At 35.3% G+C, this 15,930-nt stretch overlaps 1 protein-coding gene across 2 annotated transcripts; it reads left to right on the forward strand.

The window, feature by feature from the left end:
- The first annotated feature begins 14 nt into the window (after positions 1–14).
- On the forward strand, positions 15–14,633 carry LOC126780064 (mitochondrial coenzyme A transporter SLC25A42). 2 transcript variants are annotated; one of them, XM_050504323.1, is made up of 8 exons: positions 15–248; positions 3,832–3,924; positions 7,246–7,381; positions 9,209–9,397; positions 9,487–9,657; positions 10,454–10,539; positions 11,271–11,454; positions 12,070–14,633. In XM_050504323.1, the coding sequence occupies exons 2-8, from the start codon at positions 3,861–3,863 to the stop codon at positions 12,203–12,205; spliced, it is 966 nt and encodes a 321-aa protein (XP_050360280.1). In that variant the 5' UTR covers positions 15–248; positions 3,832–3,860; the 3' UTR covers positions 12,206–14,633. The 2 variants fall into 2 exon arrangements, with proteins under 2 accessions (XP_050360280.1, XP_050360281.1); XM_050504324.1 differs by having other exon boundaries at positions 15–226.
- Positions 14,634–15,930: the final 1,297 nt, after the last annotated feature.

Raw genomic sequence — 15,930 nt, forward strand, 5'->3', positions numbered from 1 at the left:
ACTTTTTTTTTTATTTTAACTCTACCGAATGTGAATGTGACGCAAATTACGATTTAGTTTCAAATCAACTTTGAAAGAGAGTTTACGTTGTGTGTAAATTAATACATCTACGAAATATAAATAAATGAAAATTGTTATTTAATATGTGTAAATAGTGATTTTTTCGATTAATTTGTATGTGTTTTTCTTTGCGCTAAATAATCACAAAGTGCGTTTAGAAATATAAGTGAGTAACTCTATGGAATACAGTAAGTATAAATAATTTATGGCAATCTGTAATCTAAAAATAGCTTACATAGGTCTAAAATTATTTTAGGTCTTTTCGTTTTATAATTTCAAGGTTAGGTATATTAAACTTTGGACTTTGGTAGTCTAACTTACAACTTGACTGTCGTAATAATATCGTAGTGTATGAAAAAATGCATTAGCATATCTTATTTCAAAAGGGTTTTTAATTAGAACGAAAAAAAATCTATATAATTGAAAAATTAAATATCCTAATTACAATTTTATTAAAATTAAATTGTAATATATATTATGTATATGACTATTATAAACAAAATGACTTTCAAGTTTAGACAAATGAAATTCATCATCAAATATACATTATCTTTTACATATTATAAACAATATGTGCCATTTGTAGATAAGATATTTTATGTAACTTAAAATGAAAACCATTGTTAAGACTTTAGACTGTACAAATTAAAATATTCAAATTTATTGGATATGTTCCAAGAGTTTTTATATATATAAAACAATTATATAATTTTACAATAGTATATTAAAAATATTCTTTTGTTATTGCCAGATTATTTTGATGCTAGTTTGCTTGGCTGTATATTTAAGGATCAATTCCTGGGTCATTCCAATTAGTGATTGAATATTTCTGTATATTCTTCTAGCAGTCTGAAATCAGAAAGGTGGCTTTAGATCTCATGCCTGATCTCACACTGGTTGTGTCGTCCTATCTGTGTTTATACATGTACAATTTTCCAAACAAAAGAATATTAATATACAAACCTTGGATTTACATATTTTATGATTTGCTCGATTTGTTATTGATTCAAATATCTTAAAGTACAATACAACAGTTCCAATAACAACTTTGTCTACGTATATGTCTAGTCATGAATTCTCAATACCATAGATTAGCCCAGAAGTGGGTCATTAACAGGATCTTACTTTAATATTATATGCTTGTTAAAATTCTTAGTCACATAAGGTTTGTTTATCTTGACTCATTCTTTGTCTGAAGGCTATACAATCCCTTAAGACTGCACACCAAGAAAAAGCTCAAAAAAAGATTTAATTTATTACCTTTGAAATAAGAAAGGGTTTTGCTCAATGACCTATTTTTTTTTAATGTCAAATGGCTTATGACTTATGCATGTAATGCAATAAAAACAAGTCATTAAAAATATATTATCTTAGTTAGTGAGTCACTACAGTTTAAATAATAAATATTACATAAATTAATTTAAAAATAACGTGCTTTACACTTTACGAAGGGATTACGAATATGCCTATTTACCCAGTAGGCATATTCGTAATTCTTTAAAAACGGGTATTGCATACTTAAAATAAATAATAAAAGATTACGAAAAAAAATCTCGTGCATTGTTTTTATTAAAACGTTTTACATTTTTTACCAACTCGTTTTCGCCTGCGGCTTCGCATGCTTATCAGGGCGGGTGTGTGTTAGCTACCCTATGTTATATTTGTAACCCTGACGACGAACGCAATGCAATAACATGACGATCGGTCGTGTATTCAAGACGAGAAAGCGTAAAAAACTCACTTTTTCATTAATCATGATAAGTTAGGATTATTTAACGAGGATAATTATATAGTATGCAGAATTTTGAATGTAAACAATACCTCGGGAATTTAAATATGTACACGGACGAAGCCGGTGGATATAAGTTAGTAAACTAAAACAAAGAACAAGTGCAACCTCACGCTTGAAGCGAATGTGTGACGAATAGGTAATGAAAAAAAAAACATATTTACAAATAAACAGTTTTAATTTATTCCACTTTCTAAATCAGCTTTGCTTTAAGAACTCACTCGTAATATGTTGACTTACGGTATTGTGTTTCATGTCTAGTTTAAAATTTTATGATTTTTTATATTTCAATGATGATGTGTAAACAATAAGCCGAGATGGTCCAGCGGTAAGAATCTTAATCGTGAGTCTTAATCGATGATCGTGGGTTCAAACCCGAGCAGGCGCCACTGAATTTTCATGTGGTTAATTTGTAATTATAATTCATCTCGTGCTTGACGGTGAAGGAAAACATCGTGAGCACCTGTATGTGTCTAATTTCACTGAAATTCTGTCACATGTGTATTCCACCCGCCTTGGAGCAGCGTGGTGGAGTAAGCTCCACAACCTTCTCCTCAAAAGGGTGAGGAGGCCTTAGCCCAGCAGTGGGACTAACAAGTATTGGTATAGAGTTACGTTATATATCCGTTACTGGGTCATCGAACTCTATAATCGCCGCGAACTCCAATGAAACGAAATATAAACAAACATGAAAATCCTTGATAGTTTACTGATCTCTGATTTGTTTGCAGTCTATCGTGGGTTCAAACCCGGGCAAGCACCATTGAATTTTCATGTGCTTAATTTGGGTTTATAATTCATTTCGTGCTTGACGGTGAAGGAAAATATTGGAAGGAAACCTGCATGTAACTAATTTTATTGAAATTCAGCGACACGTGTATTCCATCAACCAGTATGAGCAGCGTGGTGGATATAACCGTCCCGTCAAAAAGGCTTAGCCCAGCAATGGGGAATTCACAGGCTGTTATTTTACTCAGGGTATCTAACATATAATCGCTTCGTTGTGTGTGTGTGAGCACACGAGTGCACAATAATATGTCCCACTTCCCTAGAAAGTGCCACGCGTGGTTGTCATATAATATGACTTTCTTGCGGTATATAGATTAATCCGTCTATAACTGAAATATATTAATTACATATTATTAAACACATTTTAAAGTAACTAGCGCTTTACCTGCAGCTTCGCTCGCGTTATAATTCAAAACTGCCAATTACTAGTTTCCATAGCCTTGTCAAAGAATTTTCCAAACAAACAAACTTACTTTTTTTCACTACCTTAGGGGGTAAATTTTCAAAAATTCTTCCTCCGTGCTAATCTACTGCGTAAAAAGTACCCCCAGCAGCTTAGTTTTGCTGTGCTTTGATATGCAAGTCAGTTATTTTTTTATATTAAATCAATAGTGCTATAATGATATACGACAATTATGTATATTAACATCTCATTTTGAAGTTATTGTTACGTGCTGTTCGATTTTTGAACGGCGCTGTCATATTGAACCTAAAAACCGCCGGCCTTATTTTGTAACGTTGATTAGCGGCTTTTAAGTTAAAAACTAATTTATCTCTGTTAATATTAAACATTCGAAAGAAGATATAGAAGTGCTTACCGTAACCGTAACAGCCTGTGAATGTCCCACTGCTGGGCTAAGGCCGCCTCTCCCCTTTTGAGGAGAAGGTTTGGAGTTTACTCCACCACGCTGATCCAATGCGGGTTGGTGGAATACACATGTGGCAGAATTTCAGTGAAATTAGACACATACAGGTTTCCTCACGAGATGAATTATAACCACAAATTAAGCACATGAAAATTCAGTGGTGGTTGCCCGGGTTGAACCCTCGGTCATCGGTTAAGATTCACGCGTTCTTACCACTGCGCCGTTTCGGCTCATAGAATAGCTTAAGTAAAAAAAATGTAAATAAATTATCTAGTTTTAAGTGTTTAATTTAAGCAATAGTCGTACTATTTTAATGTTTTATTACAGACAACCCGTGATGTGACAGCGCGCACAAGATGGCGGTGGGAGAGGCGCGCGTGCCGCTCCTACACGATGACAGACACGCGCACCACGGCAAGGGTAAGACAGACATCAAATTCATTAGCTTCATACTTATCATTGACCTAGAATAGAATAGAATATTACTGATATATATTACTCAATCACGCAATATCGGCTGAACGGATCTCAATGAGAGTTGGCACATAGATAACTTATAACCGGGATTAACAGATAATGGTGATAACAATTTTACTGGTGGTAGCGTTTTGAGCAAGCTCGTCTGGGTAGGTACCACCCACTCATCAGATATTCTATTTCAAAACAGCATTACTTGGTATTGTTTTGTTCCTACAGGCAGTGTAATACACAAGAAACATAAAATCTTAGTTCCCAAAGTTGGTGGCGTATTGGCGATGTAAGCTCACTCATACGAAAAATTATGACGAGCGATATTTTGATGCGTGGGTTTTTGATATGTTATCATTATTATGGTGAGTGTCGCGTATCACTCTGATATTTCACGATCGTTTTCTGCGGTGAGTGCAGAGTCTTGGCTGTTATTAAGAATTTCTTGACTGAAAAAACCAAAAAGTTTTCATGGCCTGATTCGGCCTTTGATGCTAGGGCCTCGGGATCTGAGACCATATAAACTGGCCACGATCAAAGCAATAGAAAGTTCTTCATGAAACATTTTCTTAAAATACTTTCGTTACATCGTAGTTATCTAACAACAAAAAAAATTTCTGTTACGATAAATTTCAACGTTTTCATGTAATTCGCTTGTCGCAGATAATCCGACGCGTGTTCAAGTAGCTGTTAATATTATCGTATCCGTGTTATTTATTGTTTTACAAATTTGAAACGTTTATAATGTTTTTTTAATAGCGTCTATCTAAGATTAAGAGCGCAAAATATTCTGCCAATGTCATGTCTGCGATTAATAACAGATAATAAATTACGAGAAATGACTCGATTGAATTTTTGATGGGATGTACCCCATGCTATTGTCGCGATTCGTATGCCGTGACTACAAACGGCATGACGCTCTCTACTCCCTATGTGTCATTGCCTCGTATGTTATGTATATACTTTTTATAAAAATATATTGATTTTATTAACGGAATTCTATTCTATATTTTTAATATATTTTACTCGATATTTTTTCATTACAAACTCTTTCAATAACAGTTAATTTACGTTTCACGTTTGCTGGTGACCCGGTCAGTTGGACCCGTCTCGTGACTGTCACAAAATAACTTTTTTTTAGTCGGTAGATATTTAAAGTGATCCAACAGTATTTATTATTTGATATCAAACATAGATCTGTTATCACTACGTACGTATTATCAGTAACTTTGAAATAATCATCAACATTCAACAAGAGTACTCAACGGTAACATTATCGTCGGTTATTAAATATTTTATCTTCTAATACTAATAAAATATTTTATCTTTTACTGCTGGGAGGGCTTTGTGCAAGCTCGTCTGGGTAGGTATCACCCACTCATCAGATATTCTACCACAAAACAGCAGTACATGGTATTGTTGTGTTCCGGTTTGAAGGACGAGTGAGACAGTGTAACAACACAAGGGACATAACATCTTCGTTCCCAAGGTTGGTTACGCATTGGCGATGTAAGCGATGGTTAACATTTCTTACAATACCAATGTCTTGTGGCCCATTTGCGCCTTACGAATTTTATAAAAAACAAATGATGATTTCCTCCTGACCAATTTCGTTCACGCTTTCAAGAGAGATTAGCCAACTGCGCAGGACATATTTTATAGTGCACAAGTGCACTCGTTATTCCCTTACTCTCAAAATCCGATATGACGGCAATCCGAAAAAAACACAAATACCGCTTTGAATGTAGCGAAGTTGTTATCGGAAGTTTAATGAAAGTTTATATACTCGTAAATAATTAAAATGTTTTTTATAAATTAATCAATCAATATATATTAATCAAAACATCATCATCATCATCAGCATCATCAGCCTTTCGTCGTCCACTGCTGGACAAAGGTCTCTCCACTGAGCTCGATCCTCAGCTCTCAATTTCCATACGTTGCTACTTTGAAAATAGAAATATATGTATAGTAAAAATATATGTATAGTATGTCCTTCTTAAGTCCACGCGAGCTGGTTCTCGATGTCACCGCCTAACTGTGACATCAATTCCATCGCGCACAAAGAAATTTGGCAACTCCTTTCTTTGTCGCACTTCCAAAAAATGGAATTCCTTACCAGCTCACGTGTTCCCCTCCTCTTACAACCCGGGTTCCTTCAAACGAGGCGTGAAGAGGCATCTTGCGGGCCGGCAAGGCGAAGGCGGCTAGTGCAGAACGTTTTTCCCGTCTGTGCTGGCCGTCGTCGCGTTTGGACTCTACTACCACTTACCATCAGGTGGAGTAGAGTCATTTGCCCTCCCGGCGAATATAAAGAAAAAAGAAAAAGTAAATATACCAGAACTCAAGTCTCGTATGTAAACCGTAGATTTATTTATTTTTACTATTTCCGTTGGAATTTAGTTTCGAGGTAAATAAATATTGCTTTATAGATTTGTGTCGTCAGCTGTATTTGTGTTTTATAATAATAAAATGTTTATTCTTTAAACGGTCATGTGCCAGGTTTTTTTTTTAATTCGGTCGATTACGAACACATACAGTTTGAGATAGTGTTAGCAGTAACAAGTTTATTAGGAAGCCGAGCTGGCCCAGTGGTAAGAGCGCGTGAATCTTAACCGATGGCCGTGGATTCAAACCCGGGCCACGCACCACTGAAATTTCATGTACTTAATTTTTGATTATAATTCATCTCGTGCTTGACGGTGGAGGAAAACGTCGTGAGAAAACCTGCACGTGTCTAATTTCAGTGAAATTCTGCCATGGAATGATGGAATAAGCTAGAAAACCTTCTCAATAAGGGAGAGGAGGCCTTAGCACAGTAGGACATTCACAGGCTGTTACTGTAATATGTTTATTATCATAATTCAAAAAATTATAAATATATTTTTTCGAACGTTTTCATTTACTTCTTTGCGCCTGCTACTTCACCATACTAATATTATAAATGCGAAAGTAACTCTGTTACGCTTTCACGGCTAAACCAGTGAACCGAATTTGATGAAATTTCGTATGAAGCAAGCCTGAACCCCAATAGAATTTTACACCTAACACCTGCATCAGGGGATGCAGGTGTTAGGTGTAAAATTACTCCCGACACGTAGGCGAAGTCTCGAACGTCAACAAGTACTATATATACTTATGTACCTATGTGAGTAGGGCGCGACACATCTCGCTTTTGTTAATTTAAAATAGTAGTTGGAATAAGTATGAAATGGTAAGCAGGTAAAAATGGTGGCAGTCGAGCGGTCGTTTATAATTTTTTATACCATTCAGGAGACCCGCCCCGATCTCGCCAGCTGTCCGGCAGCGCGCTGGTCATCACGTCGCTGGTGGCGGGGGCTTCCGCAGGCGCCATCGCGAAGACGGTGATCGCGCCACTTGACCGAGCTAAGATTAATTTTCAAACATCGTGAGTATACATTATTTTTGCTGAGGACTATGAACGTTGAATAGCGAACTACGCAGATATTAAAGTGAAAATTGCGCACGAAAACATAAGCACTCTCTATTCCTTCATTCTCATTATACGATTAGACGGCAATAATGACCGGAAAGAGTTCAGGCGAAAGACCATCACAGGGTCCTAGGCATATGGAAAATTGCCACCCTCCCACTCCCTCTATAGAAAAATTGAATCCGCAATCTGAAGATTCGCGTGTGTCCGAAACATTTGGCTGTCTCGGCTTTTATCATTTCAGAAATTGGAACTTACACGCATTAAAAAAAATTGCTGTCAATTCATATCACGACTATAACGATGCGATCTAGTGATGTTTCTTATCTGTTCGTGATCACACAGATCACTTAATAAAGGTTCAATGACATTTTTATGACTTATTTTTTTATATTTATTATCTGTATTTTACGATGCCTTTTTTATCTGTCCTCGGTGTAGGTCGATGCTTCGAGGTCGTTACATTCAGTCCTTGATTATTTTTAGATGTCATGCATGGAATGTTTAGTCTGGGTATACAATTTGATGCTCCATATCTTATTTGCATTCATTATATGTGTGCAGAAATGTAATTTAATGTGTATTCTTTTTTTTTATAGAATAGGAAGGTGGACGAGAATATGGTCCACCTGATGGTATGTGGTCACTAATGCCCATAGACATTGGCATTGTAAGACATGTTACTATCGCTTACATCATCAATGCGCCATCAACATTGGGAACTAATAGTTCATGTCTTGTGCCTGTAATTACACTGGCTCGCTCACCCTTCAAACCGGAACACAACAATACCAAGTACTGCTGTTTTGCGGTAGAATATCTGATGAGTGGGTGATACCTACCCAGGTAAGCCTGCACAAAGCTCTACCACCAGTGCATGTACGCATGTACATTCGACATGTACGTGACACAAAGACGATTTAAAAAAAAACGGTTCGATCACTCAACGCCCGATGTGAAATATCGAAATCGTTACTAAAGTAATTATTAAAATAAACCCAAAATATATAGAAACGAAGTATGTAATCTATATGTATAAAATAATAACTGACTGACATATAAACGCACAGACGAAACTACTGTCGCTAAGATCATGAAAATTTACATACCGGTTCCTTTTACGCAGTAGGTTAGCAATAAGGTAGAATTTTTAAAAATTTAATCCCTAATGTTGTGATAAGTGAAATGAAAGTTTGTAAGAAAATCCTTCATTTTCGAAGAAGGAGATATAGATATTTGTATGGAGCTATTCTGAAATATAACTTCTTCCTCCTTCCTTCACAAGTCCACGCGAGCTGGCTCTCGATGTCACCGCCTAACTGTGACATCAATTCCATCGCGCACAAAGAAATTTGGCAACTCCTTTCTTTGTCGCACTTCCAAAAAATGGAATTCCTTACCAGCTCGTTTTCCCCTCCTCTTACAAACCGGGTTCCTTCAAACGAGGCGTGAAGAGGCATCTTGCGGGCCGGCAAGGCGAAGGCGGCTAGTGCAGATCATTCTTCCTGACTGTACTGGCCGTCGTCGCATTTGGACTCTACTACAACTTAACATCAGGTGGAATAGAGTCATTTGTCTTCCTGGCAAATATATAAAAAAAAATTATAATAACGTATATTACGCGTGCGTATATTACGCATATTACAGTAGCACTACGCATAAACAAGGAAGAAGTGGCATAGATTAGAGCTATGACATTTGACGTCACAGTATAAGTCTGTCTTACTCCAAAGCGCACTGATAGACGTAACATATACAGACATATATTTGTATTACTTTCAGCGAAATCCCGTACTCATGGCGAGCAGCTGTCCGCTTCTTAACTCATAGCGCGCAAACGGAGGGCTGGACGGCGTTATGGCGAGGGAACAGCGCGACCATGGCGCGTATAGTGCCCTACGCCGCGATACAGTTCACTGCGCACGAGCAGTGGAAAAAATTATTGGGAGTTGACACGCCGCAAAGTGCTCAGTGAGTCTTGAAAATTATAACATTTTAAATAATTATCGGTTGTAATTTATATTATGCTATTGTTTATGTTATTATTTCCTTCCCATTAGAGAGGCTCCCCTCCGCCTGTTGGTAGCGGGGTCGCTGGCTGGCGTGACGTCACAGAGCGCCACGTACCCGCTAGACCTGGCGCGTGCGCGCATGGCGGTAGCGGACTACCGCTCGCTACGCGCTATGTTCAAGCGAGTTATACGGGAGGAGGGGTTCGTCACTCTGTACAGGTAGCTTTTTATTATTATTAGTAATTTAATTTAATTAGAAGACAGGCGCTGAAATTTGCCACTTGGTGGTAAAAGATCACCACCGCCCAAATAAGATGGAGATGTAAGAATATTAACCATCCCTTACATCGTCAAGATGCTTCCACCCCGGGAACTAAGATCATGTCCTCTGTGTCTGTAGTTGTGCTGGCTCACAATAATAAATAAAAATGTCCTCCACCGACCGACCGATTTCGGCCACGGCGGCCAATCTCAAGGGAGATTAGCCAACTGCGCTGGAGATATTATAGTGCACAAGTGTGTGCGCAAACACAGGTGCACTCTCTATTCCCTAACTCATAATCCGATGGGACGGCAATCCGACACGACCGGAAGGAGTTCAGGCGCAGGCCCAACGGCTTTACGTGCTTTCCGAGGCACGGGAGTGTACACACTTCCAACTTCCAGACTCCGGGCTGCTACTGAGAATTTTCTGACAGAAAAACCCAATAACTTTTTATTGGCCCGACCTGGGAATTGAACCCAGGACCTCCGGGTCTGCGGCCTGACATCAAGCCACTAGACCAACGAGGCAGTCAAAATAGTCAGGCTCACAATACTATTACATGGCTGTCGAATGTGCTATGACTGAGGTACCCGGACGAGTATGCACAAAGTCCTAACAAAGTAACTTTGATAACACACACTTCTAATATTAGACAGTCTTACAACATTGTTTTTTGGTAGAAGAATTTATTAGTGGTAGATAACAAGTCGAGCTGATCGGCGTTTTGTAATCATACTGTTTCCTACGCAGAGGTTACCCGGCAACCGTTATGGGCGTCATACCGTACGCCGGCGTCTCGTTCTTCACTTACGATTCCTTGAGACACTGGTACATAGGTGAGTACGATAGCAGAACAATAATTTAAGTCGGTTTAATGTTTTTTCGACTTAATATCTGAAATAAATAAATTTAATAGCAACGGTTGCTCAATTTGATTTCATAATTGTCTTGTAGTTGCTATTTTTGCGTTAGAACATTTTGGGAGGTATGAATTAGTGTTTTCGCCCGTGGCTTCCTCCGTGCGTCAGAGGAAGGGTTAGGTACTCCAAACAAACTAATGATTTCTTCCGATTCTGGCGAAGGCGGCAACTGTGCAGGACATATTATAGTTTACATTGTACAAGTTTGTAGAGAAACACAAGTGCACTTTCATAATCCGGTGGGATGGCAACCCGACACGACCGGGAAGATTTCAAGCGCAGGCTCAACGGCTTCAGTGTTCTGACTGCAGTAATATTCATACACACACACACTTTTTTTTTTATATGCGCCGGGATGGCAAATGACTCTACTCCACCTGATGGTAAGTGGTAGTAGAGTCCAAACGCGACGACGGCCAGTACAGTCGGGAAGAATGTTCTGTACTAGCCGTCCCCGCCTTGCCGGCCCGCAAGATGCCTCTTCACGCCTCGTTTGAAGAAACCCGAGGAAAAGTGAAGCATAAATAACTCCGTAATCAAATTCGACCTTGATATTTCAACTTATAAAACTTAAAAAATATTATTTCTACTATGCGATATTGTGCCGAATAGCGTGTGTGACGAATAGTCGCTCCGTTGGTCCGCAGACTACACGGGGTCCGGCCCGAGCGGCATGACGAGCGTGCTGTTCGGCGGCGCGGCGGGCGCGCTGGCGCAGAGCGCGTCGTACCCGCTCGACATCGTGCGGCGCCGCATGCAGACCGCGCCGCGCCGCGCCGACCGCTCCTACCCCTGCCCCACCGTGCCCGCCACGCTCGCCTTCGTCTACAGGTACACTACTCCGCGCAATTAACGATTACAACGACTTAATGGCGTCTCAATTTATGACGTCATAGCTCTCGATATAAACCGGTTAGGTAGGGTAAGCAAAACATATATTTATTGAAAAAATATTTATCTATCAGAACAATCGCATTATTTATATATTTATATCTAAACTATTGTATTGAATTTTATTAAAAATAGATTATAGTTTAGTATCTGATATACATTTACTTAACTTTATAAAAAAAAAACTTTAAGCTCCGGGTTGACATTTGAATTTCTAAACGAAAAAACTCAAAAAAAATTACCGGTTCGACCCTTATATTACTAGATTACCGAGTCGGTCAGTTATAATATAAACTTACCGTATAAAAAACAAGGAAAAGCCATCGCTATTAATAAAATAAGCCAGGAATTAAATTAAAATTATTTATGCAATATTTTTTTAGTATTTATATATTTTGTTTAAATTCTTATTTCGCTGTAGTACCTAGCGTCAAGAAGTTGCCTATGTACTTTATTATATACTTTACTTTTTCATTTGGAATTCAAAATAAAAAAAAAGTCAAATTAGATGTTTCCTAGCGTTAAAAAATTAATAATTTATGTTTAATTTTAAAGGGCTGAAGGCTGGCGCGGTTTCTTCAAAGGGCTAAGTATGAACTGGATTAAAGGTCCCATAGCCGTTGGCATATCCTTCGCTTCTTATGACGCCATCAAATCAACTCTCCGTGACATCGCACTCAATCTGAACTGATCTCCCATGTGACCAGTAATAATTGGTTACCGATATCACCCTTAAGTAATTTGTGACGTGTAAAAAGCTATATGAGTCTATTCAAACAGAGATTATATAGATGCAGTGGGATAAACAGGATTAAATAGTCAATATTATGCATAAAAAGATATACCATATATAAAAATATTGTAATATTTTTATGCAAATTCAATTAAAAATGCTTTATTATAAAAAAAGCTAATATTTAAACATTAAAAAAAAAACAACAATGTTGGCAAAATAATTTGAGTTATCTGAAATATTTCTTACTTTTTTTTTTCTTACTTCTTCGACATTTTATTACATATCCATGAAACAAAATGAATATCACTTACTGCCAATCCAACCTAAGCTATTTCAATAAACTATGGTTATGCTATTCGTAAATAGTGATGTCAGTACTCTAATATTACCGGATATACTCATTGGTAATATTTCTAAGATTATTTAGAATGAGATGGACGACCTTTGTCTTACTTCTTTGATTACTGATTTGACCCATATGTAACAGAATTGCCTCATTTTTTTAAATAAAATTTGATTGAATGGTAATCTCAGTATTGTAGTAAACCATTTTAATACATGTATATTTATTTAATAAGTAATACATACCTTATATACATATCTTTAAAGTGCTTCTTATTTAACTTTGATTCTTAACCATTATAAGTATACAAATACATCAAGTATTTTCTTTATATACCTCAAAACTTAAAAAAAGTGTTTAATTATATAGTATTGTTAAAAATGTTATGTTTTTTAAAAGTATATTTTATTAGAGGGCAAAGTGCAATTTCATTATTAACTTATGTCTGGCTTTAAATATAAATTTTGATTAGCGGTTCACTTAAATAACGCTGTCTTTTTCCTTCATCTGTCACATCAATGATGTCAGAAAGAAAGACATATTTGTTTAACTAAACGTTTATGATTCATGTCACATTGATTTATAATACTTATTTGCCGAATTGCAGTATCTATGCCTTATAAAATAAGCAATATATAAGAGAATTATATCTATAATTTCTATGTGATTTTTTTTTAATGAATTTATATACGTAAATGATTTTTGGAAGCTACATTGATTTATATAAATACTTTTTAAGTAGGTGTAGAATAAATGACTTGTGGCACAGATTATATAATATTTATAAAAAATATGTCAACAAAAAGTGTTTTCATTTTATTTATTAATGAATTGAAGGCTCAAACTTAAATTTAAAAAGCGATAGTTTTTAAGCTGACAGTATAACGAATATATTTCAAGTTCGAAAAGATGTTAATTATATTAAATAACTGGAAAAAATAATAAAAAAAGTATTTTACTTAGGTAGGTATATAGAAACAGTTTCTGATATATTATCAATTATTCATATTCTTAAATAATAAAATGGCGACTGATTGTAACAAACGACAATAAATATTAAGTAATTTTTTTTAATAATTGTTTTCAATCTCATAGAAAATTGATGACAGTTAAACATTTGTATTTCAAGATAAAAACTAGTAAAGTTTTTTTTTTTATATAAACAATTTTTTGAGCAAAGTAAAAAAAATGTTATGCTAGCAAGTTTAGAGGAATTTTTTAATAGAAACATTGTACTTGCAATATTAGGTTTATTAAAGCACAATTTTTTAAATTATTAGTGTTAACTATACACATAGAAATAATCGAATAACCATACAACATATTATGAGTGTAGTCCGGCCTTTATTGTAAAAAAATCGTAATTTAAAAAAAAGAAGAATACTGTAAAAACCATTAGTAATCTGTAACAAAAAATAATTGTAATAGATCTTTTAAAATATTAAATATGTAATTCAAGTATTTTATAAATTATAAATATTTAATATTAAAAAAAATACCACAGAATATACATATGTTGTTTATGTTTGACTCAATTTGAACTACATAAAATTTTTGTAGTAAAAAAAGTCATATTTTATTTTACTTTTGATTAAATTGATGGAAAATTAAATAAAATGCTTATTTGTATCATCCGTTAGATGGTTATACTACTCGGTACTACTGGTGCTGCGAGACTTTAATATAAAACCACTGAGTATTTACTGCTGGTCACACAATTGGTGCCTCATCTCTCATTTCAAATAGGCCAAGCCGTATTAGGTAGTTACTTAATAAAAACATTGTTATAGCGCGATTTAAAAGACAACTAGCGCCATCTATAAACGAAAAGAAAAATTCAAAATAATATTTGGCATAATGTCATAAGATCTTGAACACATTAGATAAACCATTTCGCGCCAATCGATTCTCTCTTGCCCGGTTTAACTTCCAAAATAAAATAACAATACCGGTATATAATTATTATGTATGTTAATATATAGTATTAAGTGTTTTAAAGTTGTAAATGTTGTTTGTACGAATAAAATGTTTTTATCGTTATTGTTTTTTTTTATAATGCTGGGTAACACTGGATTGCAGGATGCCAATTTGCTAGATTACATGCAATTATAAGTAGGCAGTGTAACACTTCCGCGCCGGAAAGTATGTTAATATTTTAAATCTAATCGCTCCTGCGATTGCTGATCCATTGGATCAGAAGGATTAGTGTTTATGCAGTATAATATTATTTCCTGTGTAATGAATATTTTTATGCCAACAAACAAGGTTTATTTTTTTTTATATATTAATGAGCTTTCATCAAACATAAATTTAAAAAGCGATAATTTTTAAGCTGACATAACGTTAAAAAACAAGTTAAAAATATTTTAATTATATTTAATAAGGTAAAAATAGTTTAAAAAAATTTTTACTTAGTGGTATATAGGAAAGAAGTTATATAAAGAGTTATATGTATATGGCTTTAAGATTAGTAAGTCGCAATTTAATCAGGAGCAGGACATTATTATTGTAACTGTCGTCTGTCACGCGAATTCAAGAAGTAAAGTCATAGTCGTATGGAAAATAAAACAGAAAATGAATTCATAATTATTTTATTATTCACAAAATCGTTTCTTAATTTCGAACTTAATTTAATATTGCACAATTTATTCTAGAAACGGCTTCTTCCAATCTGTTTTATACACAATGTAAACAAATTATTAACATCTTTTTAAAAATAAACAAGATTTTAGAAATTAGTTTTCGGTTTAGGTCTAATTGAAAAAGAATAACGTCAAATGTCAATTAATAATTTTTTTCTTCCTTATATTATAGGCACAGGCGAAAGAGATTACCTGTCATACACTCATCACAGAGTTCAAATACATTCAAAATTAATATTGATATCTGAATTGTACGCGTATAAGTTGTATTTGTTAAAGGCAGAAGTCGCCTAATGCCGCCTCTACACAAAAGTTCAAACTCCTTTTTTATACATTAAATAAGTTCAAGTAAATAGATATAACGAATAGATTTAAGCGGGAAAATGACGTTAGATCGTGTCAGTGTCGCCATGTTTGTTTTGAAACCTAATGTCAAAAAAGAACCGCGAACACATTACTTACATACATTGTTAATTTGCATGATTTAATTTTAACTTAGATTTACTTAGAAAATAATCTTAGAGTAACTTACACACAGAGCACAGATATCTCAGATTATACCTAGAGGTAGATGGAGCGCGCGGAACAAACATTGATGATTGTGCTGCTAGAAATTCAACAACACACGTGACAGCCGTATGGAACGCTAGTGTATGGCTGCTAGAGTAATGAAAACATTCTATTTTTTTTAAAGT

This window comes from Nymphalis io, chromosome 30 (assembly GCF_905147045.1).
Source record: "Nymphalis io chromosome 30, ilAglIoxx1.1, whole genome shotgun sequence".
In the NCBI taxonomy this organism is placed as follows: Eukaryota; Metazoa; Arthropoda; class Insecta; order Lepidoptera; family Nymphalidae; genus Nymphalis; species Nymphalis io.